A 26,008-nucleotide genomic window follows, 5' to 3' on the forward strand; every position below is an offset into this window, starting at 1 on the left:
GAGGAGAGCTGTGTTCAATTAGAAATGTCTGCCGTGCATGGGTGCAATTGATTAGTAATGTCTGCCATGAGTGTGGCTTTATGAATGCCAGGAATTGCCATCCCTGGTCTGGTCCAACTTTTATCAGGACACTGTCTATCTATCATCTATCTACCTATCTGGAGGGAGGGGGATAGAGAGGGAGAGGGGGAGAGAGAGAGAGAGAGAGAGAGAGAGAGAGAGACAGAGAGACAGAGAGAGAGAGAGAGAGAGAGAGAGATTCGTCATCAAGTGCAATATTTCCCCAGGCATAGACTTGTGGGATATGGCCTTGAGCTGATACCTGGACACAGAATAAGACAGACAGTCCTGACTCCTATTAGTGAAAAAGATATTCCCTTTACAATCCTTTTCCTTTCTCTCAAGGAGGAAGTTTGCATTTGGCCCTGGGATGTCTTCGACAGCTCCCCAGCAGCTTCTCATTTCCCCTTTAAGAGACAACAGGTTTACCGCAGGCAATGAATATCAACACTATTTTGTTGCATTGTACTTATTTTGTACAGTTACCTTTTATTTATAGCGAAAATGGGTTTTTTCATTTACAGAGTAACAAAGATTTTTCTTTAAATAAATGTATTTCAACGAAAATGAACTGACTTAAAGAAAAAATATTAAGGAAATAATCACAAAGATGGTACACACGGATCATTAAAAGATACGGATGTATAGATACATATGTCACAAATGATTAAGACTTAAAAAATGCAACCCTCCCAAGAAGTGGGAGCCTCCCAAAGTGGAGAAGGCAAATACAATTTCCATTTGGGGGGATAAGGAGACCGACTTGCAGAGAGGATTAGTAGGTTGCCCCAGAACACACAGCAAAGGTGTGGAGCCCCTTGTGGTCTGAAACATTCAGGACCCTATGGCAGGAGGTGAGACTGTCCAATAATTCAGCTTTTTTCAAGGCATAGACCCAAGACTCAGACAACCTCAAGAAAGGGGAGTTTATTTTGGATATAAAGGCAACAGGAATCCTGACCAAATGGTCAGCAGCCCTCTCAGCAGTAGGTATTTTTGTATTGGGAACCCAAGGTCCTCTGCTTAGTGGCTCAACGCTTGTCTACCTTTCCAAGCCTCAACGCTTGTGGAGCCTTGTCCACAAGCACCTGCTCCCAAGGGCCTCCCTCCCTGAGTTCAAACGCCCAAGACAGAGTTGATCTGATTGGCTAGTTCAGGCCCAGCCTACCTGACTGGACAGAGCTTGGTGCCAAACCCCCTCATAGGCTGCTGGTCAGAGCCTGTGGGGGCGTGTGGTCAGGTGCCCAATCAGCTGTGAGCAAGGCCTGTAAGTGCAGGTGCCTGAGGGCTCCCAGGTCAGAGTTAGCTGGGACTGGGGTCACTGTCCTGCTGGGGTGGAAGGTTGTTTGAGCCATTGCAACGTGATCTGCCTAGGAAAGATACGTGGAGGGGTCGGGGTAGGGGGTTGAGCCCTTTGCAGGAGGGGGCATGCCAGACCTAATGGGCACGGGACTCTGCCTCTCTGTGTGAATGTCAGGCGCAGGGAGCCCAGACGAGGTGGTGCCAGGTAATTAATTCATTCATCCAGGGTATACGACGGGGTGTTGGGCACTGTGTCTGGGGCAGTGAAAAGATAATGAGGCCATGCCCTATGGAGCTGCCCTTCTGGAGGCCAGTGTGCCAGCCCCTGAGCTGCAGAGGAGACCCCTCCAGTGGAGGGGGCAGTGGGAGATCCCAGGCCTGGCAGCATCAGGGCCCACCACTAGGCGGGGCTGCTGCCTGGGCCTCGGACTCCAGGGTTCACTCGCCATCAGCTTCTCTTGTGGGTCTGTGAAGCCACTGTGGGAAGATGCAGCAGGCATCCACTTTGCGGGGGGATCTGTGCCCTTACTTGGGCCCCAGCATTAAGGATACAGCAGCCAAGCACTCTGAGGCCTCAGAGATCCCAAAGGAATAGTAACAGGGCCTCTTTCTCCAGGCGCCCTGGGTCCCTGACAGCTTCTCCCTCCAGCACTGACGCTAGAAGTTTCTGGCAGATTAAGGGAGGCAGTGCTTCCCTCCAGGAGAAGCAAAACCGGCACTTGAAGAGTCAGGGAAGTTTGTCACCTAGATGAGGGGGAGGGCACAGCAGCCCCAGGGAATAGCATGTGCAACAGAGGGGGTGTGAGGGAGCTCTGAGTGGCTCAGGAGGACGGTAGGGAGGATTGCAGAAGGGGATGTCCCCACACGACACCGGAGGTACAAGTACCAGGCTGAGAAGTGGGGCTGAGGGCAGTGGGACCTGTGCAAGGTTTTGAACCGAGGGGGAGCGTGGCCATATTTGGGTTTTGGAAAGCACACTCAGGCTGCCCTGTGGAGGGGGAGGGGAGGGGAGGAGGAGGCTGGGGCAGAAAACCCAGGGAAGAGGTCAGGGCAAGGAGCCCTGGAGAGCCGCGAGGACTGATATTGGTGAATAGCTGCAGGGTGGAGAGGAGCGATGCTTCTGAGCCTAAATTCGTGGGACCCTGTGATTAACGAGGGAGTTGGGGAGTTACTGCCCCCCTGCAACACACACAGTTCCTGGCTCGGGCAGCAGGACCCGGGAGCAGCAGTGGAGGTTTGGAAATGGATGGACCAAGTGTGCAGGACTGGGTGGGGGCCATCTGGGTGGAGAAGTCCAGCTGCAACTGGACACTGAGTGTCCTCAGCAGTGGACTGAGGACCCTCAACAGGGTCCTTCTCAGGCTCGGCGCAGAGCAGGCAGCTGCCTGCCTCCCACCCTGGCCATCTGTCTACACCAAGTGAGTTGGGTCCTGACCCTGGAGTTCTTGGAGGGACAAGTAGGCATCAGTGTTCAGGGGCAGGCGAGCATTAAGGGCCCTGAACTCCCCCTGCCCAGGAGGCCTGGACCAGGGGAAACTGACCCCCTCCCTGGGGCCAGCGTCAGGGACCTCCTCCCCAGCCTCTCGCAGCACCAGCTCAGGGGGTGGCTGAAAATCCACCAGGTCTGGGACTCCTGGGGTGGGAGGCCCCAGGGGCTGGGGGTCCCAGTCTCTGGGGACTCTTTCTTGCAAAGAAGGGGGCATCCTCTCTTCACCGGCCCCGCTGCCCCCAGGGGCAGTGCTTGGGGGGCTGGGGCCACCGAGGAGACTGGGGGAGAAGAGCAGCAGGCCATCCCTGGAGGGGAAGGTGCAGTAGGTGTCATCCTCCCCTGACAGAGGCTGCAGGGGTTGGGGGGAAGACCCTGTGGGTGCCCCGGCCACACCCTCATCAGCGTCTTCCTCTGCGTAGGGGTCGTAAGTAAAGTACACCTGGCAGGCCTCTATCTCCAAGGCATCCGGGAGGTGGAAGAAGAAGTAACCCTGGTTGGTGAAGCAGCTGGTCAGCGAGTGGTTGCTGCTTAAGGAGGCGGGCTCAGGCACCTTGTCCTGCTGCAGGAGCAGCTGCATCACCTTGTCCCTCTCCAGCACTTCTAGTGGCGAGATCTCAGGTGCCAGGCCGCCAGGGCTGAAGGACGATGAGGGGAAGGGCGAAGAGAGCCACTTCTGGTGGGAGAAAGGCCAGGGGTGGGTGAGTGGGGGCTTCCTTCACCCTCCACCCCTTCCTCTGGACTCTCAACAGCTCCTAACTCCTCCTCCTCCTGAAGCAGTTGGCCCAGGGCTGCCCCATCCAGGAAGCCCTCCCTGATTATAGCCCCGCACTCCCCCAACCCACCCACTGGCTTGGGGGCCCTCTGGGCCACCAGCCCAGGGAGACTGCCTGACCCACAGCCCAGCACAGGCCTGCCTGGCTCCCAGTAGTGCCCAGGAATGTTTGATTGCTCAAGAGTGACTGTTTATTGGACACCTGCTATGAGCCTGGCACTGTTCTAGATGCTGGGAACCCAGGAAAGGAGAGAATCCTCAGACTGTCTAGTGGGCACTAGCACAAGTGTGGGAATCGATCCACCCATGCCAAAGCAGAGGGCACTGAGAGCACAGCCTGTTCACCCTACAGATGCCCAGAGAAGGGACATGCCCTGGCCCCGATCACAGACCAGCAGGCGGCAGAGCTGGGACCCAGGGTCTCCGCTTACACTGTGGTGGGAACGTCTCTTGGGGGAGCTGATGGTTTCCTGATTCACCTTTCCCCCAGTTCCCTGCAGTCCCCACCCCCACCCCCTCCGCCTCCCATCCCCAGAGAGAGGAAAGTGCCCATCAGAGCACTTCTCAGTTGCTTGGGATTCCAGAGAGCCCTGGCAAGGAGTGGGAAGACCCGGGTTCTAGCCCTGGCCCTGGCACTCACTAACTGTGTGACCCTGGGCAGGCCCCTGCACCTCTCTGGGCCTCAGTTTCCACAACAGTTAGCCACGTCTCTCCTGACTTCCTTGCTGTCACCCATCAGGTCACCAGGGAGACATCAGGTAAGCAAATGGAGATGTAAACACCCAAAACGGGTAAGACACAGACTGCACAGCAGAGTGGGGGACAGCAGGCCCTCCTGGTGGTGTGGCAGGGGCCTCGGGTGGGTGAGTTTGGGAGCCCTGACAACCCTCTGTCCCGGGAACCCTCAGCAGCTGGACTATGGCCCCCTAAGCACAGGGGCCAGGCCCAATGGGCTCCCCAGGCCTCTGTGCCCAGCATGGCGGGTCTCATGGATCTATTTCAGATGAATTAATGAACCAGCAACAAATGCCCAGTTCTCCTCTCCAGGGAGAGTCCCTGAGGCTGAGCCAGCTGCTCCGCAGACACACACACACACACGCTTACATGCATGCACACGTGCACACACCACTCAATTAAATCCGTCCCCTTTCCGCAACCAGGAGTTATGTCACAAAAGAAAAGGCTGAGAGAGGCAGAAAGGATAAACTGAGGATGGCAAAGAGGGTCGCTGGCTGGGCAGAGAGGAAGAAGCACTGGTCGGGTGAGATTCATGATACCCAGGGCAAGGGCGGGGCCAGACAGCAGCCCCGCATGTGCAGCCAGAGAGGGAGCGGCCAGGCCTGTGGCCAGTGCCGGTGAGCCAGGGGCCCACTGCCTGTGGCCAGCTACTTCCTGGGCCTGAGCCTCTGCCCACAATGCCCTGAAAGGGGCTTCAGGAGACACTCATGCCCCTCACACATACTCCCACACTCACACACACATTCCACGATCCCCTGGGAAGTGGGGGTGGGCCTTGTGGCCCCTGTGGGTCCTAGGGTGGAGGGGTAGGTCTCTCACCCAGATGCAGAAAAGGTGGGGCCTGCTTTGCCATCCCCAACCCCCAGCCACATCATGCCTTCTTCCTCAGGACCCCGCTCCACACACTAGACCCAAGGATACCCTCATGGGAAGCTGGAATGGTTTGCAGCTCCCACCTCACGATGTTGTAGGCTCATAGAATCAGGACTTGAAGCTGGAAGGTATCTGAGCATGCAGCTAATCTACCGCAGCCTCCAACCAGTTCAATGGGAGAATCTCTATGCTTCTGACACATAGGCAACCATGGCTTGCTTGAATACCTTTATAGATGGGAATCTTGCTACCCTCAAGGCTGAGGGAAGAATTTTAAGGAAATACATTCCCGCACATTAAGAGTACTGCAACTAATGGCCAGGCACGGTGGCGCACGCCTGTAATCCCAGCACTTTGGGAGGCCGAGGTGGGCAGATCACCTGAGATCAGGAGTTCAAGACCAGCCTGGCCAACATGGCAAAACCCCGTCTCTATTAAAAGTACAAGAATTAGCCAAGTGTGGTGGTGTGTGCCTGTAGTCCCAGCTACTCGGGAGACTGAGGCAGGAGCATCGGTTGAACCCAGGAGGCAGAGTTTGCAGTGAGCTGAGGTCGTGCCATTGCACTCTAGCCTGGACGACAGAGCAAGACTCCGTCTCAAAAAATAAATAAATAAATAATAAAAGCACTGCAACTAAGATATTCTCATCTTGGGAGTTTTCCAAGGAGTTCCAGAAGGGGCCCTTGATCAGCCCTGATAGAGAACTCCAAAGCCAGGTCATGACAGCTCTGGTCCGGCATGGCTTTCCTCCTCCACCACTCTTCTTGACCTCCCTCTGCCCCTACCTCATCCCCACCCCCCAATCTTGGGAGCCTAGAGTGGGGCTAGGGTGGTAAAAAGTACCCCCCATGTCCCCCCTTCATTCTTGAAGCTTCCTGCCTGAAGGGGGCATGGGCTGGGGAAGAGGAGACGACGGAATCTGAGATGGAGTTTAGAGCATTACTGATCTGCGGGCCGGCACTTTAAAAATGAATCGGTGTTTTGTGACTCAAAGTGACGGGAAGACTTGTTAGTATCCATGCTAAGTTATGGAGCCTGCTCAGGAATTTTGAGCAGGGACAGGAGAAGCACAGAGCATGTCTGCACAGACAGTGGGGTGGAGAGAGCTTGTGCTGGCAGGTCCTGTTCGTTCAGCACACCGGCAACGGTAATACCAGATAGGGTACTTTTTTTTTTTTTTTGAGATGGAGTCTCACTCTGTCGCCCAGGCTGGAGTGCAGTGGTACCATCTCAGCTCACTGTAACCTCCGCCTCCTGGGTTCAAGCGATTCCCCTGTCTCAGCCTCCTGAGTAGCTGGGATTACAGGCATGCGCCACCAGCCCGGCTAATTTTTGTATTTTTAGTAGAGACAGGGTTTCACCATGTTGGTCAGGCTGGTCTCGAACTCCTGACCTCGTGATCTACCTGCCACAGCCTCCCAAAGTGCTGGGATTACAGGCATGAACCACTGCACCCAGCCTGATAGGGTTCTTTTGAACACTAACTGCATGCCAGGCAATGTACTCAGGGCAGGACACATAGTAACACTGTTTTTCTCCTCATCTAACAGGTGGGGAAACTGAGGCCCAGGGAGGCTCTATAGGCCCAAGGTCACACAGCCAGAATGTGGTGGAGCTGGGATTAGAACCCAGGCAGTCTGGCTCAGATGGAAAGTGCCAGAGCTGGAGAAGAGACCCATGCCCACCCCGGAGGCTGCTCACTTCGGCGTTTTGTCTCCTCTCACGAAACACAAAATTAGCTACTAACCTGCCACCCCCTCATCCCACTCACACCCCTGCCCACCTCTGTCTCCCCGCCCCGGCCTCCTACCTGGACGTCTCCTCCATGCTCTGAGCTCAGCTGGGAAAAGAACTTCGAGGGGTCTGGGGTGTGACACTTCAGGACCTTCTTCAGCCTGGACAGAGGAGAGGAGGGAAGGAGGAGGGTGAGAAAGGGAAGGACCATGGTGTTATGCCATCAGCGCCACAGCTCTGGATGCCGGGCACGGAGCCACACCACATTTACTTATGTATTTATTCTGCCGATACTAAGTGTTCACTGTGGGAGGACGCTGTGTTGGGCACTGGGGAGACAAGAATGGCCAACAAAGGAGGTCCCTGCTCTCAAGGAGCTGACATTCTCATGGGGAGATGGACACAAAGCATGTTGCAACATCACCATTCATTCTGTGGAGACAGAGAGCACAGTGCTACACAAGACGGGGAGGTGGGGGTCAATGGGGGTTAACACACAAGCCAGAGTGGTCAGCGATGGAGATGGCTAGAAAAAGTGGAATGAACCAGGAGGAGGGAGAGGAGATGGGCTTTCTTGTCAGGGCTGCCATGGATGGTGGTTCAGGTTGTACACTGCCCAAGGGCATTAGGCTTGGGCAGGGAGTGGGAAAGGTGGTGGTGAGTGAGGCTGAATTCCAGCCCATGTTCTGCTTGCTAAGCTGAGTGCCTGGAAGCTGTGTACATTGCCCTGAAGAGAGAGGCACCATTTTTGATTTGCCCAAAGGTTCCACACAGCTGGTGGAGGCCCTCAAGGGCCAGGGTGTACTGCAGCGCAGTGAGCGGCCTCTGAAGAGCGTTAAACAGGAGAATGACATGGTGGAGAAAGGACTGCAGGGGCGCAAGAAAGACAAGGAGGAGGGCAGTCTGGAGGCCACCGAACCCATGCCTGGGAGAGGACCTCTCCCTCTACAGGGACATGGTTTCCCTGAAGGCCTGCAGGGAGCTGTGGGCGGAGGGGACGGGTGGGTGGAGGAATGCTTGTCTTCTTGGGAGGAAAGAGGAAACGGGGCTCCGAACACTGCCAAGAACCACTGCTCCAGGACGAGGGTCAGGAGAGCGGCACTCACTCCTAACTGGCTATGTGACCTTGGGCAAGTCAGCTGACTTCTCTGGCCAGTCCTGGCATCAGTTAAAAGGCAATGGTAGCCCCTGACTCACCATCTTCCCAGTGCTGGGGAAAGTCGAGTGAGGTGACACAGCTAGGCACGCTTTGCAAACCTCTTGGGAGAAGCAGGGCTCTCATCAGGGGACCACAACCCCTGGTCAGAAGTGTCACCTCCTCACCGCTTTGCCCTCCACCAGGCCGCACTCCACACAGCAGCCAGGGCTACAGAGGGCAAAGTGGATCCTGTCCCACTTCTGGGGAAACCCTCCATGACTGCTCGGCACACGGCCCAGGTCCTCACCACGGCCTGAGGCCCCAGGAAGCGTCACTGCCGCCACATGCCCAGGCTCAAGTTCAGCCTCCTGCCCCACCCACTTCTGTCTCCAGCCACACCAGTGCCCCTGCACTCTGTTCCTGGAAGTTTCTTCCCTCCTCCCTGCCCAGGGCCTTTGCACATGCTGTTTCCTCTGCCTGGGACACTCTCCCCATCCCCTCCACACCCCCCATGGGCTCCTGCTACAGATTTCAACAGAATCATCCCTTCCTCAGGGAAACCAGCCCTGGCCATGCCCCAGCCAAGGTTCCCCTCCCTGTTTTCTGCTCCTGATACAGTCAGCACTCAGGATCCGTGGGTTCTGCACTCACAGATTCAGCCAATCTCTGATCAAAAATATTCAGGAAAAAAAAACCCTCATAGCAATACAACAATAAAAAATAATACAAATTTTTAAAATACAGCATAGCAACTATTTACATAGCATTTACATAGTATTAGGTATTATAAGTAATCTAGGAGATGACCTAAAGTCTCTGGGAGGGTGTGTGTAGGTTACACGCAAATACTCTGCTGCGTTAAATCAGGGACTTGAGGCCGGGCGTGGGGGTTCACACCTGTAATCTTAGCATTTTGGGAGGCCAAGGCGAGTGGATCACCTGAGGTCAGGAGTTTGAAACCAGCTTGGCCAACATGGTGAAACCCCGTCTGCACTAAAAATACAAAAACTTAGCAGAGCACGGTGGCATGTGCCTGTAGTCCCAGCTACTCGGGAGGATGACGCAGGAGAATCGCTTGAACCCTGGAGGTGGAGGTTGCAGTGAGTCGAGATTGCGCCACTGTACTCCAGCCTAGGTGACAGAGTGAGACTCTGTCTCACAAAAAATAAATAAATAAAATAAAATAAAAATCAGAGACTTGAGTATCCACCAGCTTTGGTATCTGTAGGGGGTAGGGAGGGTCCTGGAACTGGTTTCCATGGATCCTAAGGAATGGCAATACGTCGACATCCTCCTCTGCCATCCTGATCCCGGTGTGTCATTACACACCTGCATGATTGTCTGCCTTCCCCCACTGGGCCGTGAGCTGCCTGGAGCTGGGGCGCATGCATGCGGCCTGCCACTGTGTTCCCAGCTCTTTGAGCTGTACCTGGCATGCAGCTCATACTCAGTGAATATGGGAATAAGCGAATGACAGACCTAGATGGACCGGCGGGGACCCAGACACAGAGACAGCTGACATGTGCACACGGGCATCCCCAGTCCTGAGAGCAGTGTTCTGGACAGGGTCCCGGGGCTCTCCCTGGAGGGCTGCACCTCACACCTTCCCCTCGGGTTGGTTCCACAGGCTCCCCCTGTGGGGATGCGACACAGGGAAAGGCCAGGTTTTGGACAGGGAGGACTCTTTGGAGGGTAGACAAAGCACGGGTGTATCAGAGCAGGGGGTTCGGTCCAGAATCTGACCTGGCAAGGTGGCATGTGTGCATGTAAGTGTGTGTGTGTGTGTGTGTATGTGTGCTTGTGTGCATGTGTGTGCATGTACATGTGTGTGCATGTGTGTGCATGTGCATGTACGTATGTGTGTGCACATTGGAGGGGTGGGAGCATGAAGGAAGGGGAGGAGAACCTTCTTACCATGGCCCGGTGTTCCTGCAGTTGATCAGCAAGTACACTAAGATGATGAAGCCAAAAGCCCCGCTGAGGCCCACGAGGAGGTGGCCGAGCCACGGAATGGTGTCCTTCCCAAGGGCTGCCCAGGGGTGGGAGAAACAGCAAGGAGAGGGGTTAGAGAAGTGCCCTCACTCACCCTGGGTCGGTCACCCCAACACCCCCATCCAGGGCCCTGCCACGCAGGCCTGCGTCTGGGGGGCTGGGGACAGGGTTCTGCTAAGCCCATCCTCTGGGAAGCCAGATTTCATGCTAAAAAGAAATGACACGGTGGCATTCTAAGAGCTCCTCCAGCTCCAGACAGATCCCATGGGCCCCCCTGGTGAGCCTACAGCCCCCCACCACCCCCACAGCAGCCTGGGCTCCAGCTGGCTGCACCCCTCTCTCTACCTCCCTCCAAGCACCACTTAGGGGACCCCAGGTCTTGCTTGGGCTTGAACTCAAACTGTGATGCGATGAGGGACAGGCGCCCAGCAGACCTGCTGAGGGCCAGGCTGCCGGGACATCACACGCCTTCCTCACAGCAGCTCTGCCTCGCGGTCACTGTACCCATTTCACAGATCAGGCCGAGAGGTGAAAGCAGCCACCCGCAGCCCCAGAAGAAACCAGGAGTTGGAGATTTCAGGGTGGAGAAAAGTGAAAACAGCCTTTCGACCCCTCCCCAACTCACAAGGCCCATGGCAAGCCCCGTCCCCTCACTGAACCCCTGTTCCTGTCTGAAAAGCGAGCCCCCTGGAGGGTTACAGCAAGTGAGGGATGGAGCTGACTGCTGTACCCTCACCCCAGGCAGGGAGAGAATGGAGCAGCTCCTCCCCCAGCCGCCCCCTCCTGCCTGAGACCCCTCCCACCCTTGCCGCCCACCAGTACCTGCAGGCTTTGTCCTGAAGGCCAGGGGCTGGCTCCAGGGGCTCCAGGTCGTGAACTCGCCTTGCAGAGGCTTGACCCGCACCTGAAACTCATACTGGGTGTCTGGGGTGAGCGTCTCCAGGCAGATCCATTCCTGCTTCTGCTTGAGAGTCAGCAGGGGGGCCTCCTGGGTCAGAGACAGGACTTTCAGCGCCCACCTCACCTCCCATGGCAGGGCCAGGAGGCTGAGCACCACAGCACCCCCGTCAACCCCCACCAGCTGCACCCCCACTTCCTTGCCACCCAAAGCTCCCTCACTACCCAGTTGCTGGGGCCTCAAACCCCAGGGTCATCCCCTAAAGCCCAAGTCATCAGCTAATCAGCTGGTTCCACCTCCAGAACCTGGTTCCACCTCCACAGCCATTCCAGAACCATCCCCCTCTCTCCCCGCTGCACTCACCCCAGGCCTGAGCTGCCGCCCTCTCCCAAGCCTGCAGCTGGTCTCTGGTTCCCACCCATGCCCCGCTGCAGTCTAGTCTCCACAGGACCAGAAAGTGGGACGCCTCCGCACACCTCTCCCACCCTGGGTCACTCTTTTTGCCTCCTCCTGCTCCCCAGACACATAGCAGCATCCTGCCTTTGCCGTGGCAGGTCTTTCTAATTTTGTAAAACTTCTCCCCAGATCTTTGCAGGTCAGCTCCTTCTGGACACCCAGGTGTCCAAGGGGCCTTCCCTGGTCACCTGAGTCTGAAGTAGCCTGTGCCAGTCACTGTCAAATTCCTTGCCCCGTTGGGTTTTCTTGATGGAACTTATCACTATCCGGGTGCCTCACTATCCCAGACCCTGTCGCTACATCTGCTGACTGACTGCCTGCCTGCCCTGCCCCAGTCTGAGATTCCTGAGAGTGGAAGTTTGCTGAGCTCACCCTCCGCTCTCTCCCCATCATCCAGCGCATAGTAGGTGCTCAGCAAATATTTGTTGAGTGAGCAGTTGAGTGAATGAAGAAATGAGTGTAAGTGAATGAATAAGCAACAGGCCCGCACGGATGTGGAGCAGATGGGCTTTGACACGTGGAGGGGTGGCTTCCCTGGCCTCTGAAAGCCCATGGGGCTGGGCAGCTGCCTGTCTCCTGGCTTTCTGATTCTTTCCCTGGTGTCAGCCTGGAACCTGCTGCCAGCCGGATCCCCAGGGTTAAGGGGGCTAGATAAGGACGTGGAAGTCGGGGAGGCAGCCCCAGGCAGTGCAGAAAGAGCACTGGACTCAGCCACCCACCATCCACCTGGGGCTGAAGGGACCTCGACACAATGAAAAAGGGACAGGACATGGACCAGGACAGGAAGGAGGAACCAGGGCAGGTGGGGACTGAGCCACATTCTCACCTCCCAGGTATGGCCTGGGGACAGCGTCCGGGCCTCGAACTCCAGGTGCCTTTCAAAGTAGTGAGAGGCTTGGGAGATTTCCCAGCTTATGTTGCATCTGTGGGTCTCCACGTGGACAACTTGGAGGGAGATGGGGGCCATCAGGCGAACTGGAGACAAGAGGGGGTACGGGAGAGCAGTCAGCCATGACCTCCACCTCCCACTTTGTACCTGCCACTCCTCCCTCCTGGCACATGCTACCACCTCCCCTACCCCCCCGACCCAAAGCCCCAGGACCCGCTCCCTCGCTGCCTCCTTCACCTCTTCAGAGAAGCCTTCCCTGACCACTCACCACTCTGCATCCCCCTTGCCTGTTTCACTTTTATTCCCAGTGCTTATCATCACCTGACCTACGAAATATATGGTTTGGTTTCTTTACTCATTTTCTGCCTCCCCCAGCAGACTGTGAGCTCCTTGAGGGCAGGGACTTGGTTGTCTGCTGTGTCCTTGGTGCCTGGAAGATTACCTGGCACTTGATTCAGTAGCTGCTGGATGAATGAGTCATGGCAGCTTTTCTCTGCACTTACAATTGACCTGAGAGCTTTCCATGGATCATCTCATTTATTTTAAGTGTGATGATTATAACACTGTGATGCTGAAGTTAAATGAATCTCAGTTTCTATACTTCTAAGACTCTATAGAACCACATAAGTGATAAGCAGATGCTGAGTGCTGACTACATGGTAAGCAGTTTCTGTGTCTCAGTTCAAAGATGCCTTACAAGCCTGGTAGGTAGGTGACTCCGATTCTCCCCAAAACTCAGGCTCAGAAAGTTTCGATGGTCTGCCAGTCAGATCACATCCAGTTCAGGCCTGACTCTCACTTTCCACCCCACTGCTTCCCTGGAGATGGCCCCCAAGGTCAGCAGGCAGTCGCTCAGGCATTAAACAAACCTTCCCAGACCACTGTCCTGATGAGACCTAGTGCTGGCTGCGTGGCAAGGAGACACAGGGGTGGCAGAGACTCTGCCTTCAGGGTGCTCACAGCCCAGTGAAAGAGACAGACCTACAATCAGGCAGTAACAACCCAGGACATACATTCCCAGAAAGAGGAGGTACCAAGGGCTAGGGGAGTCTAGGAAGGCCTCCTGGAGGAAGTGACTCTCAACTAAGCCTCGAAACGTGAGTGGGAATTTTCCAGGTGTAAAGGGCCTTCCAGGCAGTGGGATTGGCATGTGCAAGGGCTCAGAGGCAGGGATAGGCAAGGTGGGTTTGGAGAGCTGGCCTTTGGCTGTAGCAGAAATATAGGCCTCAAGAGGAGGAGTGCCAGGGAGGAGGCCCAGGGCTGGATCCTGAGCGGCCTTGAATGCCAGAGGAAGGAGCCAGGACGTCATCCCGAGAACAGCGGGCGGTGAGGTGGTCAGATGTGGGTGTGGAAGCTGCGGGGGAGAGAGGCTGGAGCAGGGAAGATCCCAGAGGAGGTGGAAGGAAGGAGGTGCCCAGCCCTGCCCCAGCCCCACCCTGGCTTCCTCACTCACGGTTCTCAAAGGGCTTGAAGTCCTGGATGGCCATCACCCTCCATCGCACCCCCTCACGGCACAGCACCCTCAGGGTGACGATGTCCACTGCGGTCAGTTTCTGAGACTGCAAGGGAAGAAGGGCAGGGGTGAAACTTCTAGCAGCTGGGGGCAGGGGAAGGGGGAGGCCACCGGGATGACCCGGGCAGGATGGCAGCCTCTCCATATGCCCCGCCACCCAAGGCAGGGGCAGCAAACGTTTTCTGTAAAAGGCCACATAGTAACTATTTTTGGCTTTACGGGGCCACACGGTCTCTGTCACGATGACTCAACTCCGCCACTGTAGTATGAAGCAGACATAGGCAACATGTAAATGAATATCAGGGCCATGTTTCAGTAAAACTTTATTTAGAAACACAGGCAGTGGGCTGGATATGGCCTGTGGGTCAAGGTAGTTTACCAACACTTGATCTAAAATGAAGTGAGCTACCTTGAGAGGGAATGAGCTCCCTGTTACGGGAGGCATGCAAGCTGGTAAGCCCCCACAAAGGTACAGTTCTGGAACTATACCTGTTTAACATTTTTTAGTGTGAGAGGCCCTCCCCTCCCCTATCTCTCCCCATCCCTACGCCTTGAATTTTCTGGAAGAAAATGGCCAGGTATTGAGCATTTTCCTATGAGCAGTCACTGCTCAGATGCCTTAGCCCCTCAATGCACACAGCATCCATCCCATGGTATGGGTGGGAAGCCTGAGGCTTGGGCTGGTCAAGGAACCTGCGCCAGGTCATGCAGATGAACAGCAGGGGAGCCCAGGTTTAAACCCAGGCCCTGTGTGTCCCCCTACAGGGTGACTGCATCTCCGAGTCCTGGCTTGTCATGCCTGACAGAGGGCTGCCGAGTGAGCAGCTTAAGGCATCCTCCCACTGTGCAGGTGCCAACCCTACAGCCCGGCAGCCCTGCGGGAGGAAGCTCTAGTGCAGGCCTCTTAGGATCTGGGGTCCAGGATGCTGATTTCAGGGCCAGGACCTTGGGCACAGTCCCTCTGGTCTGCATAAGACCCACTATGAGCAAACCTTAAACCTGATGGTTGGAATTCCCCAAACTGGCCAGTTCCTCTCCACCCTATAGACCCTGTCCTAGCCTTCTTATAGCTGCTATGGGGGCTAGGTTTTCCCCGATGATAGTAGTCTCATTATTATTATTATTATTATTATTATTATTATTATTATTACTATTATTGTTATAAAAATATTGCCAATCATACATTCGCGTGATCACTCACACTGTGCCGGGCACTCTTGAGAGCACTTTACATATATTGTCTCATTTAATTCTCTCAACTCCCTTGGGTACAGGCACTGTCACTATTTCCATTCTATAGCTGAGGAGACTGAAGCACAGAGAGCCTTAGGGACTTGCCTGAGGTCACACAGCTAAGAAATGGTGGAGCCAGGATCAGAAACCAGGCCACCGACAGAGCTCCCTGCAAGGGGAACAGCATCTGGTTCCAGAGGCTGTGATTTTATCAGCTACACTGTGTGACTCCATCTTCACACTCTCCTGCCCCTCAAGAAGACATATAACCTGATCATGGTTGGAAGATGTGGTCCGGGTGTCCCTGGAGCCCGCTGCTGCCCAGGAGGCTTTGACAGACAATAATTTGATGTACACTCATATGGACATGGCCATATGCCCTGCAAGAGGCAGCCTAATGCAACGGTGAGAAGCCTGAACTGGGAGCCCGCAGGCCTGGGTTCAATCCCAGCTGTGTACTTCCTGGCTGTGTGACTTGGGCAGGGACCATACCTCTCTGAGCCTCAGTGTCTTCATTGGTAAGAAGGGGACAGTGCTGATGTTGACCCATGGGGCTGTAGGTGAAGGCGGCAGCTGCCCATCCGGAGTGGCCGCTGCTAAAACTCTGGCTGCAGCAGGGAGGCGTAGCTGGGGTCTCCTGCTCCACGGAGCAGGTAGGAGCCCTGCCCTCCCAGGCAGGGCTGCAGCTGCCTAAGTCTTGGCTGTGGACCCAGGCCTCCTGGTGCTGTTGGGGGCTGGGATCAGGCAAGAGCCCCGCTCTCCTGGGTGAAGCTGCAGCCACCCAAGTCACGGCCACAGAGCCAGGTGTCCCTGCACTCTCGGGGGCCCTGGTCCAAACCCAAGCCTCCAGGTGACCTTGCAAGCAGAGAGCACGCAGGAGACCCACCCTCCCGGGCACAGCTGCAGCTACCCAAGTTGTGGCTGTGGACCCAGGCATCCCTGCACTCTCAGGGACTGGGAATGTCCCCCCTTGCCTCCGCAGGCTCGGAGCTGTCTGTTCCCACTGCTTGGCCTCTCCCCTGCTTCTGGCACCCGATCTGATCCTGGAGGCACAGTCGGGGCTACGCACTCCATGGATCCAGTGTGAGTCGGGGACAAGCGGGACCCCTGCCCCTTCCGAGGTAGCCAGGAGCTCTCCTGGGGCAGCTGCAGCTGCCCAAGCCAGGACCCAGGCATCTCTACTGCCCCCGCAAGCTCAGGGGTGTCTGCTCCCACTCTCTGGCCTCCTCCTGCTCCAGTGCCCACTCCAATCTCAGAGCAGGACCAAGCCCAGGCACTACCACAGCCTGGCACGCTCGAGGCAGCACTGACTCACTGGCCCCAGCTGCCTCGGCCCCCTCTGGACTTTAGGCACCAATGAGCACAGGGGGATGGGAAGCCACGGGGGTGCAGGGGACAGCTTGGCACTGGCCTGCAGGTGCCCCTTGGCCCGAGCAGCCTGGGCAGAAGGAGGCAGGTCCCTGGTGAGGTCCCACCTTCAGGCTGGGGAGGGCCTGAAAAACAAGGCCCTTGTTGGGCCTTGACCCAACAAGGTAGGTGCCATTATTATGCCCATTTTACAGAAGGGGAGACTGGGGCACAGGGGTTGCCCAATGTCACCCAGCTGGTGAGCCAGGGCTGGAGCATCCAGCTCCGGAGTCTACACCCTTCACCCCCCACACTGCACTGCACTGCCAAGACCCCGGGAAGAGCTGGGTGTGGTCATTACAGTTACTGGAGTGCTGTCTTACTTGATAAGGAACACAAGTGTCACAGGACCCACAAAGCGCAGGGGAGACAGCAGGAGCAGAGGCAGAATGGCAGATGCCTCACATACAGAGGGTCCGTCGGCCCTGGGGCAGGCCTGAGTCCACTCCCTGGGGTGTCACCTGTTTTTCTCTGCCTCCTGCTCAGCCCTGGGCATCCTGCTTAGCCACAGCCCCAGCAATTGGGCCTCAGCTCTTCCCCTGGCATCCGGCCCACCCTGAGATCGCAGCCCGGAGCTGGGAGACCACCCTCTCCCTGCACTCTCTCCCTGGGTGGGCTACTCACATCTGGGGCTCCGAGGATCAGGTTGCAGGCCCAGGATGCTTGACTCACGGGGAGCAGCTCACAGGTTTGGTTCCACCGCCTTTCATGGCAAAAGACCCTCTTTAGAAGAACAGGAAGGACCCACACAGCTGGCCCAAGGGACTCTTCTCAGATCTCTCTGCTGCCAGGATGGCACCAGGCAGCAAGGCCAGGCTGGGGCCCCTGTGCCAACCACTGTGAGGGGCACTGCCTCCCCCACTGCCTCCATGGCATTCCTCCCTCATGGGCACCTTGTCCTGCTCCCTCATCCCAGCCTGGTCCCACGGCAGCTGGAGTGATCTAGAAACACAAACCACTTCAAGACAGGCAGTCCTCCCCACCTAGAGCCCTCCAAAGCTCCATGAGGCTTAGGATGAAGATAGATCCTTAATTAGGCCTTCAGAGCCATGTGGAATCGCCACCCACCCAGAAGCCAGGGCCCGAACCTGCCTTGCCCCTCCATCTCCCTCCCCATTTTCCCCCACCCCACACCCTATCTGTGGTCTTCCTCTTCTCCCTGACCCCATCAAGCCTACCTGGGGTCAGTCCCTCACTCACTGGACACCTGGATGTTTACATCACAGTGACATCTCTCTCCCATCCACCAGGCACCCCAACCACTCCCAGGTTCCCTGTCCCCACAGCTGCCTACAGGGTCTCTCAAAATCCGAGCTTATCCAAAAAGCTTGGGGACCCTCCTTTCTCTCCACTTCCTCTCTGCTTGCCTCTAGAGTGGAGTGCAGCCTTGGCATAGCAGGCTTGCAGCTCAGTGTCCCCAAACTACCCTGTCCAGTTCATCCCCAGCCCCTCCACTGCAGCCTGGACTCCACCCAGGTTCTAGAAGTCTAAATAGCTGACTTCCAAATTCTCTTAAATGATCCCTTGATTCCAGGCCTGGGCCCCAACTCCTGTGATTCAAAGAGTCTGTGGGTCCCATTAGTCCAAGATTCTGTAAACGTTGACTCCTTGGAGTCCAATGCATAGGATCCAGAATATGAGATCCCACCATCCTAAGATTCTGCAGTGTGGCCCGTGGACTCACCGTCTGTCCGGCCAGGCATGGACTTGGCAGGAAGTGTCCTGCAGAGCCCCATCTTGGCTCCAGACACAGGAGATGTTGGCTCTCGAGTTGTAGAAGCATGTGAACTGGGAGGTGCCTGCCGGGCAAGATGAGGTGTGAGTGCTGACTGTAGGTGCCCACAGCCCCCCCCAAGACACGCCCACTGCCCCTGCACCTGGCACCCACACCTGCCAGAGGAGGAGGTGGGTAACTCTGGCAAGCAGAGAAGGGATTCATGGACCCACTTCAGAGAGGAGGAAATGGAGCTCCAGAGCCTGCAAGTTCCTACAGGCAAACTAAGGCAAGGCAGGGACAGAAAGTAGCACAAGCCTGTGGCTTGGAGAGGCGTGTGTGTGTGTGTGTGTGTGTGTGTGTGCGCGCGCATTCATGCATGCATGCCAGGGCAGGGGTCCAGGACAGAGGGTGAGGCGGGAGGTGGACACCTGGTCTCTGGCCCCGTCCCCTTCTGGGAATAGGCTTTAGCAGGGCCTTAGCCATCTCTCCGTAGGGAAAGCGGAACTGTTCAGATGTCAGGGTCCTTACCATTCACCGTTGCAGATGCCCAAGGGGTAGCCAGGGGCAGGAGGAGGATGAGGAGGGGCAGACGCCAGGACAGAGCAGGGGCCGCCATTACATCCACAGGGTGGAGCCGAGGAAGGAAGCCCTGGTGGGAGAGGAGAAAGAGAGAGCACACGTAAATACACATCCCAGGCCTCGCTGCCCCTAGAGGCAGGCTGGGCCCGCCCCCTCAGTGTGCATGGTCTGCACTCCTCAGTGCCAGCTCAGTCCAGCCCCAGGGCCTTTGCACCTGCTAATCCCACCACCCCACACATGCTCATACCCTTCCTTCAAGTTTCTGCTCAACTGCAGCCTCCTTTGAGAGGTCTTCTTTGACTAGACTACATAAAGAAGCACCCGTCGTGGCCAGGCGTGTGGCTCATGCCTGTAATCCCAGCACTTTGGGAGGTCGAGGCAGACGAATCACCTGAGGTCAGGAGTTTGAGACCAGCCTGACCAACATGGTGAAACCCTGTCTCTACTAAAAATACAAAAATTAGCCGGGCAAGGTGGTGGGTGCCTGTAGTCCCAGCTACTCGGGAGTCTAAGACAGGAGAATTGCTTGAACCTGGAGGTGGAGTTTGCAGTGAACCGAGATGGCGCCACTGCACTCCAGCCTGGACGATAGAGTAAGACTCTGTCTCAAAGAAAAAAATAAAAGAAGCACCCTTTGTTACTCACCACCCCCCTACATTTTCATCATAGCATTATTTATTCATCGTTTATTGACTGATTCATGTTTTCCTCTATCTCTCTTCACAAACACACACAGAGTCACGTAAGCTCACTAAGGACAGGTATTTTTGTGTTTTGTTCATTGCTAGGTCCACAATTCCTAGAACAGTGCCTGGCACATAGTAGGCATCTGGCCAAAAAAAATTCTTGAACAAACAAGTGATGGAATAAATATAGACAGAGCTAAAGTCAGCAGGTAGAGGGGCTTCCAGAGGGCTCTGAGGCTAGCCCCTGCCTCTGCCCCTCACTGTCCCTCGAGGGAGTTGAGGCGATGGTGTGAAGGCATCAGGACGTGAACTCGGAAAAGCAGAAAAGCAGATAGGAGCTCTGACCCCAACACTGAAGAGCCCTAGAGGACAGGGGAAACTGAGGCACAGAGGGCTGCAGTAGCCTTTACGGAGAACCTTGTCCACGCTCGTACTCCCCTACCTGCCTGGAAGCTCCCTGGAGGCAGGGCCAGGTTGGTCACCCAGATTATACACCAGGGAGGAAAGAGACATGAAATCTCTAAGCCAGCCCTGTCAGAGGGAGGCTCAAAAGTTTTCCCGGAGCGCCTATTATGCACTGGCCACTGGCCAGTGCTTTATTTATTTATTTCTTTATTTTTGAGACAAAGCCTTGCTTCTCAGGGAACCTCTAGCCAACCGTGGAAGCTCCCGTGAGGCAAGACCACAACTGTCGCAGTGGAAATGGGAAAGAAAAGTAGCTGCCCCCACCCTCTGCAGGGGCTGGGTGTGCGGAGGGGAATGAGAAAGTGAGCACATGGTCACCTCGGGAAGATAAGGGGACTGCTTCCAGGAGAGGTGTTTGGAGCAGGCAAAGGGGGAGGCAGGGAGATGAGGAGGGAGCTTCCAGGGAAAGATGAGGGTAGCCTCAGTCAGAGGGGCAGGGGGAGAGAGGAGAGGAGCAGGTGAGTCAAGAGATGTGGAGGAGGTGGAGCATCCTTCCCTCCCTCCTGCTCTTCCATCTCGAGAGCTTCCAAGGCTCCTGAGCGTTGGGCTTTTCCCCCGCTGTTCCCCCTTCTCCAGCAGCTCCAAACTCGAGCTCTCACTCCCCTTCCCTTCTCTCTCTTGAGCCTCTCACTGGCTCCAGACCTCAGCTTCCAAGGGTCTTTCTCCAGCTCAGCCCCAAGCCTCCACGTCCCTCCCGATGGTCTGCAGGACCCCCTCACAGGGGATGCTCCTGGACCCGGCAAAAACCCAGCTCATCCCCAGCTCTTCTCCTGTCTGACTTTCAGTTCTGGGACAACTGTACCCTTCCTATTCCAGGTGACCTTTGCCCCCATACCTAGCCAGTCAGGACACTCCTCAGACAGCCGGACACTCCAATGACTACTTGTTGTCTCTTCCCCACCCTCACCAGGCCAGCCTCGTGCCGTTCCAGCCCAGACAATGGCACCACCCCATCTGCAGGCTCTCACCTGCCTTCCCTGAAGCCCGCCTCCAACCTCCCACATCCCTGCCCAGGAACCTGCAGTGGCCCTGTTGCAATCAAAGCCTAAATTCCCATTTTCGAGGCTTTCTGGGACCGGAATGAGGTCAGCCCACCCTTCCAGACCCTGCCCTCACAGGAGCAGGTGCATGTACCCAGGCCAAAGCACACACACACCGCACCTACCTGCCTGCACAAGCCAGTGGCTCCAGGTGACCAGGAAACCGACACTCACCCTCCAAAGGTCCTTCCCAAGTCTATCCTTTCCCTGGGTCCCCTACAGATCCTGCCATCCTTCAAGCCCATTTCAAATGGGCCCTCATGCCTTTTTCCATGAAGCCTTCCCTGATTTCCGTGATGGAGGGCGAGGGCTTCCTCTTCTGAGCGCCTTGCTCCTCCCTCTAGGCTGGCAGCAGCAGGGCCGGCGTTGACCAGGGGCTGGCCCACCAGCACACTCGCTCCAGGGACTGCTGAGCACAGGGCCGGGCACACAGTCGGTGCTCAATAAATGTAGTGAAATGAATGAGTGTGGTCAGAGGCCTCAGTACGGCAAAAAAAAAAGCAGAGCTCTTTAGGTGGCCCTGGATTGTCTCGTGGCTTACATCAGAGCCAGCATGGAGCAGGGACCCACGCCCTGGCCCCAAGAGCCATGGGTTCCATCTCCGAAGGCAGATGTCACAGGATTGAGAGTCAGAGGCCCACGCATTGTCAAAGCTGCAAAGACTCTCTGAGCAAGCACAGTCACTTGTTCTACATTTGAGAACACTGAGGTCCCGAAGTGGGAAAGACTTGCTGAAGGTTACATCAGGAGCCCAGCACAGAGCTGGGATCAGAACCCACCTCCACGCCGCTCTGCCACCCCCTTAATCACACCAAAACCATCAGCTGACAGGTTACTGTAAGCCAGGCTCCATTTAAAACTCTTTAAATGCAGCAATCAGGGCCTCTGGCGGGGATACTCTTATTATCCCCATTTTCCAATGAGGAAACGGAGGCACACAGAGGTGAAGTGTGTTGCCTAAGGTCATGCAGTGGATAAGAGGCCTTTCTGGAATCTGAGTCAGGGCAGACTGCCCAGTGCCCAGGCAGGGATCCTCCCCTCCTGGAACTCCCCAGACGCATCTTCCCACCACGACAGCTCACACGACGGTAAATATGCACTGGTGAACTAATAATACTCGTTCTGCGTACTGAGCACATACTCTATGCTAGGCCTGGGGCCAAGTGCCTCACATATGCCAGCTCGTCTAAGCTGCCCAACGGCTTTATTATCCCATTCTACAGATGAGGAAACTAAGGCTCCAAGTCCCTAACTTGCCCAGGGTCATATACACAGTAAGAGGTGGAGCTAGGGCTCCAGGCTCACTCTCTCATGCTGTCCCACCCTGCCAGACACTGGTCCCAGAGGTAACAGTGGTCCCAGAGGTAAGGCTGCCACCCTCTCTGTCCTGGGAGTCAGGACCCAGCAGCTCACAGACAGACTGGCAGGTGCTTATTCGGGGTACCATGGGCTCCCCTTTGCCTGGCCCACCGTCTCCACAGGAGGGTGAGCTCCCCAGGGTGGGGGCTGCTCACCTCTTTCTTGGGATCCCCCAATAGCAGAGGGCACAGGGTTGGGACCCCAAAGAGTGCATAGCCCAACCAGGGGACTCCCATAGCCCCTGTGCCCCTTCACGCTCAATCATGCCAACCTGGCCCTGGGGCAAGGGGACCATCAATGTTTTGTGTGGGTGTCACCCCAGGTCGGGCCCAGCCTCAGGATGACCCCATGCCCAGGACAGGAACTGCAGAGAACCCCAGTGTGTGAGGAAGGTGCTGGGGGACAAAGGGGTGCAAGGTCAAAGGAAGGTTAGGGGCAAACCACAGGCCCAGCCTAGAGGCAGCCAGGCAGGAGGAGAAAGCGCCATCTGGAGTCTGCTTCCCGCCGCCTGGAGCTCAGAGGTGCAGCGATGCTCAGAGAGGGCAGAGTCCATGGGAGGATGGTGTGGGGGTGCCAGAGGGGCACAGAGCTGAGGGAGCGCCTGGCAGTCACTGAGGCTGCACCCTCATTCTGCAACGGGGAAGCTGTGCCTCAGGGAGGCCAAGGAACCCACTTAAGGTTGCACAGTGAGGAGAAGCCCAGCCTCGGGTGACAGCAAGTGGAGCCCAGGACCTCGAGCTTGAGCACCCCCTCCTGGGTCCTCAGGCACACCCACACGTGCCCTGTCGTTCATGACTCTGAAACTGGTCACACCCACGGATGCCTACGTCCCCACCACAGCCCTGCAACGTGGGTCTTGCTGCCCCATTTGATCCATGCCAGAACTGAAGCCCGGAGCGGCTGACCCCAGCCATCTGATTTTCAGAGAGATGCTGCTGGGGACAGGGACTGGTGCCTGCTCTCTCTCTGCCTACACTGCCTGCCCTGAGCGCTCGGGGGTAGTTCAGCTTTTAGCCCTCGCTACAGCCCCATGAGGAGGCTCTAGTATGCCTCCTTTTTGCCAAATGAGGAGACTAAGAAACGGGTCAACCTCTCACCCAGGCGAGAAGGGCATAGAGCTGGGATTTGAACCTGGTCAGGTGCAGTTCGGGGCCCCTGCTGCCATCAGGGGTATATGGTGGCTGGGGCAGGGTGGTAAAGCAGGAGCTCGGGAGCCCATGGTGCATCCAACCTGACCTCTGAACTCAATGGGGCCTATGTCCCCTCGTCCTCTCTGGCCACCTCCACCTGCCACCCCCCTGCTCCCATACCCAGTGCTTGTCTCTTGCTATTTAACTTCAGGGGCTTCTCCAGCTGGGTGCGGGACCCTGGCTGTGGGGGAAGGAAGGGGACCCTTGGGGATAGCTCAGCTCCTCACTCCACCTCCCTCCCCCGAGGTGCTACAAACACAGTTAAGAGTGGGAGGCTTCGGCCCCCAGGAGAGGAGAGAGCATGAGCTCCAGGCAGCCCCAAAGATAGGGTCCCATCCCCAATGTCTGGGGATGCTTCTGACCTGTCCAGTCATGCAGCCAAGGGAAGGACAAACCCAGACTCAAACCCAGGGCTCTGCCTCCAGCCTGGGGCTCCCAGAGGCCTCGCAGCAACTTCACTTCATAGATGGCTCTCCAAGGGGACCCTTCTCTCCCCACTTACTCTGCAAGCCTCCTGATGAGCACGCAACACAGGGCTGCCTCCCCCGGTATATGGGCCCCACTCCACAGAGGTCAGGAGGGGGCTCCCGCCTGTCCCACCCCATATCCCGTACCCTCTCCGGGCACCCAGGCTATCCACCCATCCCTTCTCCACCTCTCCGGGTTGGGGGCCCAGCACACAGGGCCCAGGGAAGCCCCTCATCCCACAGCAGTCCCCAGCCTCCCCTGAATGGGTTGGGAAGGAGAGCTGACCTGGGACTGGGGACCGCTTTTTCCTCCAGCCGGGAGCCATGAGAGCTGGGCCCACCCCCTCCCTAGGGGAATTCTAAGATAAAGTTGGGGGATGGGAGTTCAGGCAGAAACTGCTGGGGGAACTGAGTCAGAGCTGAAAGTCTTCTCTGTGACTTTCACTCCCAGCCCTCTGGCTGGTCCACAGGGGCCGGGAGGGAGGCAGGGGGACATCACCTGGCTGAGACATGGGGCGGTGGCAGCGCGCGCTCTGCAGTCCTCCCCGGTGCTGGGACCGTGGCCATCTCTCCAGGGCCCTGCTCAGCTCTGGCCCAGGAGACGGCTGCGGCTGCTGGGGCCGCAAAGACTAAAAGCCCAGAGCCAGCCCACTTCCTGTGCAGAGGATAGAGGGGCAAGGCCTGGGGTGGAGAGGCGGGGAGACGAGGCTTATGAGAAAGCCTGAAACTCCTCAAGCACCCAGGGCCAGATAAAGATCTGCCTCCTACGCTGGGGGCGGCACACACACACACACACACACACACACACACACACACACACATTGTCAAATAGGGGCCTAGCTGCACACAGGAGCCAAGGGAACGCAGGCCCTCCCTCTCTCCCCTTCTACATCACCCCCACGCCAACTCACACAGGCTACCCAACACCTCTGACGCCTCCATCCGGTCACACACATACCCACTAATACGGAGGCTTCCCACAAGCAGGTCCCTCTAGGTGACCCCAGCGTCTCACCCGCCTCCCAGCCTGCAACACACCATCTTTCCGAGACTCCCATTTCACCCAGCCTTCCAGGAAGCCCCTTACTCCGTTTAGCATTCAGAGATGACTGTTTTTTTTAGTTTTTAATTTTGTGGGCATGTGGTAGGTGTCTATATTCATGAGGCACATGAGCTATTTTGATACAGGCATACAATGTATAATAATCACATCAGGGTAAATGGGGTATCCATCACCTCAAGTATTTATCCTTTCTTTGTGTTAAAATCCAATTATACTCTTAGTTATTTTTAAATGTACAATAAATTATTGTTGACTAAAGTCACCCTGTTATGCTATCAAATACTAGATCTTATTCATTCGATCTAATTCTGTTTTCGTACCCAACAACAATCCCCACCCCTCCAACCCCCACTGCCCTTCCCATCTCCATCACTGCCCTTCCCATTTCCATGAATTCAATTGTTTTAATTTTTAGCTCCCACAAATAAGTGAGAACATGTGAGCTTTGTCTTTTTGTGCCTGACCTGTTTCACTTAACATAATGACCTCCAGTTTCAAACATGTGGTTGCAAAGACAGGATCTCATTCTTTTTCATGGCTGAATAGTACTCCATTGCATATATGTACCACATTTTCTTTATTCATTCATCTGTTGATGGGCACTTAGGTTGCTTCCAAATCCTGGGTATTGTGAACAGTGCTGCAACAAATGTGGGAATGCAGATGTCTCTTCCATATACTGATTTCCTTTCTTCTGGGTATATACTCAGCAGTGGGATTGCTGGATCATATAGTAGTTCTATTTGTAGTGTTTTGAGGACTCTTCAAACTGTTCTTTATAGTGGTTGTACTAACTTACATTCCCACCAACAGTGTACGAGAGTTCCCTTTTCTCCCCACCCTCACCAGCATTCATTATTGCCTGCCTTTTGGATAAAAGTCATTTTAACTGAGGTGAGATAATATCTCATTGTAGTTTTGACATGCATTTCTCTGATGATCAATGAT

The 26,008-nt window shown here is 56.0% G+C and overlaps 1 protein-coding gene across 2 annotated transcripts; it reads right to left on the reverse strand.

Annotated features, from left to right (window-relative positions):
• Window positions 1-513: 513 nt before the first annotated feature.
• Window positions 514-24,748, reverse strand: IL2RB (interleukin 2 receptor subunit beta). Of its 2 annotated transcripts, XM_016938807.4 has the most exons (10): window positions 24,497-24,748; window positions 18,740-18,860; window positions 18,179-18,293; window positions 17,119-17,197; window positions 13,795-13,900; window positions 12,279-12,427; window positions 10,921-11,086; window positions 10,021-10,135; window positions 7,045-7,129; window positions 514-3,524 (listed from the first exon to the last, which is right to left on the reverse strand). In XM_016938807.4, the coding sequence occupies exons 2-10, from the start codon at window positions 18,825-18,827 to the stop codon at window positions 2,772-2,774; spliced, it is 1,656 nt and encodes a 551-aa protein (XP_016794296.2). In that variant the 5' UTR covers window positions 18,828-18,860; window positions 24,497-24,748; the 3' UTR covers window positions 514-2,771.
• Between the last annotated feature and the right edge of the window lie 1,260 nt (window positions 24,749-26,008).

The sequence above is a fragment of the Pan troglodytes genome, chromosome 23 (genome assembly GCF_028858775.2).
Source record: "Pan troglodytes isolate AG18354 chromosome 23, NHGRI_mPanTro3-v2.0_pri, whole genome shotgun sequence".
NCBI lineage: Eukaryota > Metazoa > Chordata > Mammalia > Primates > Hominidae > Pan > Pan troglodytes.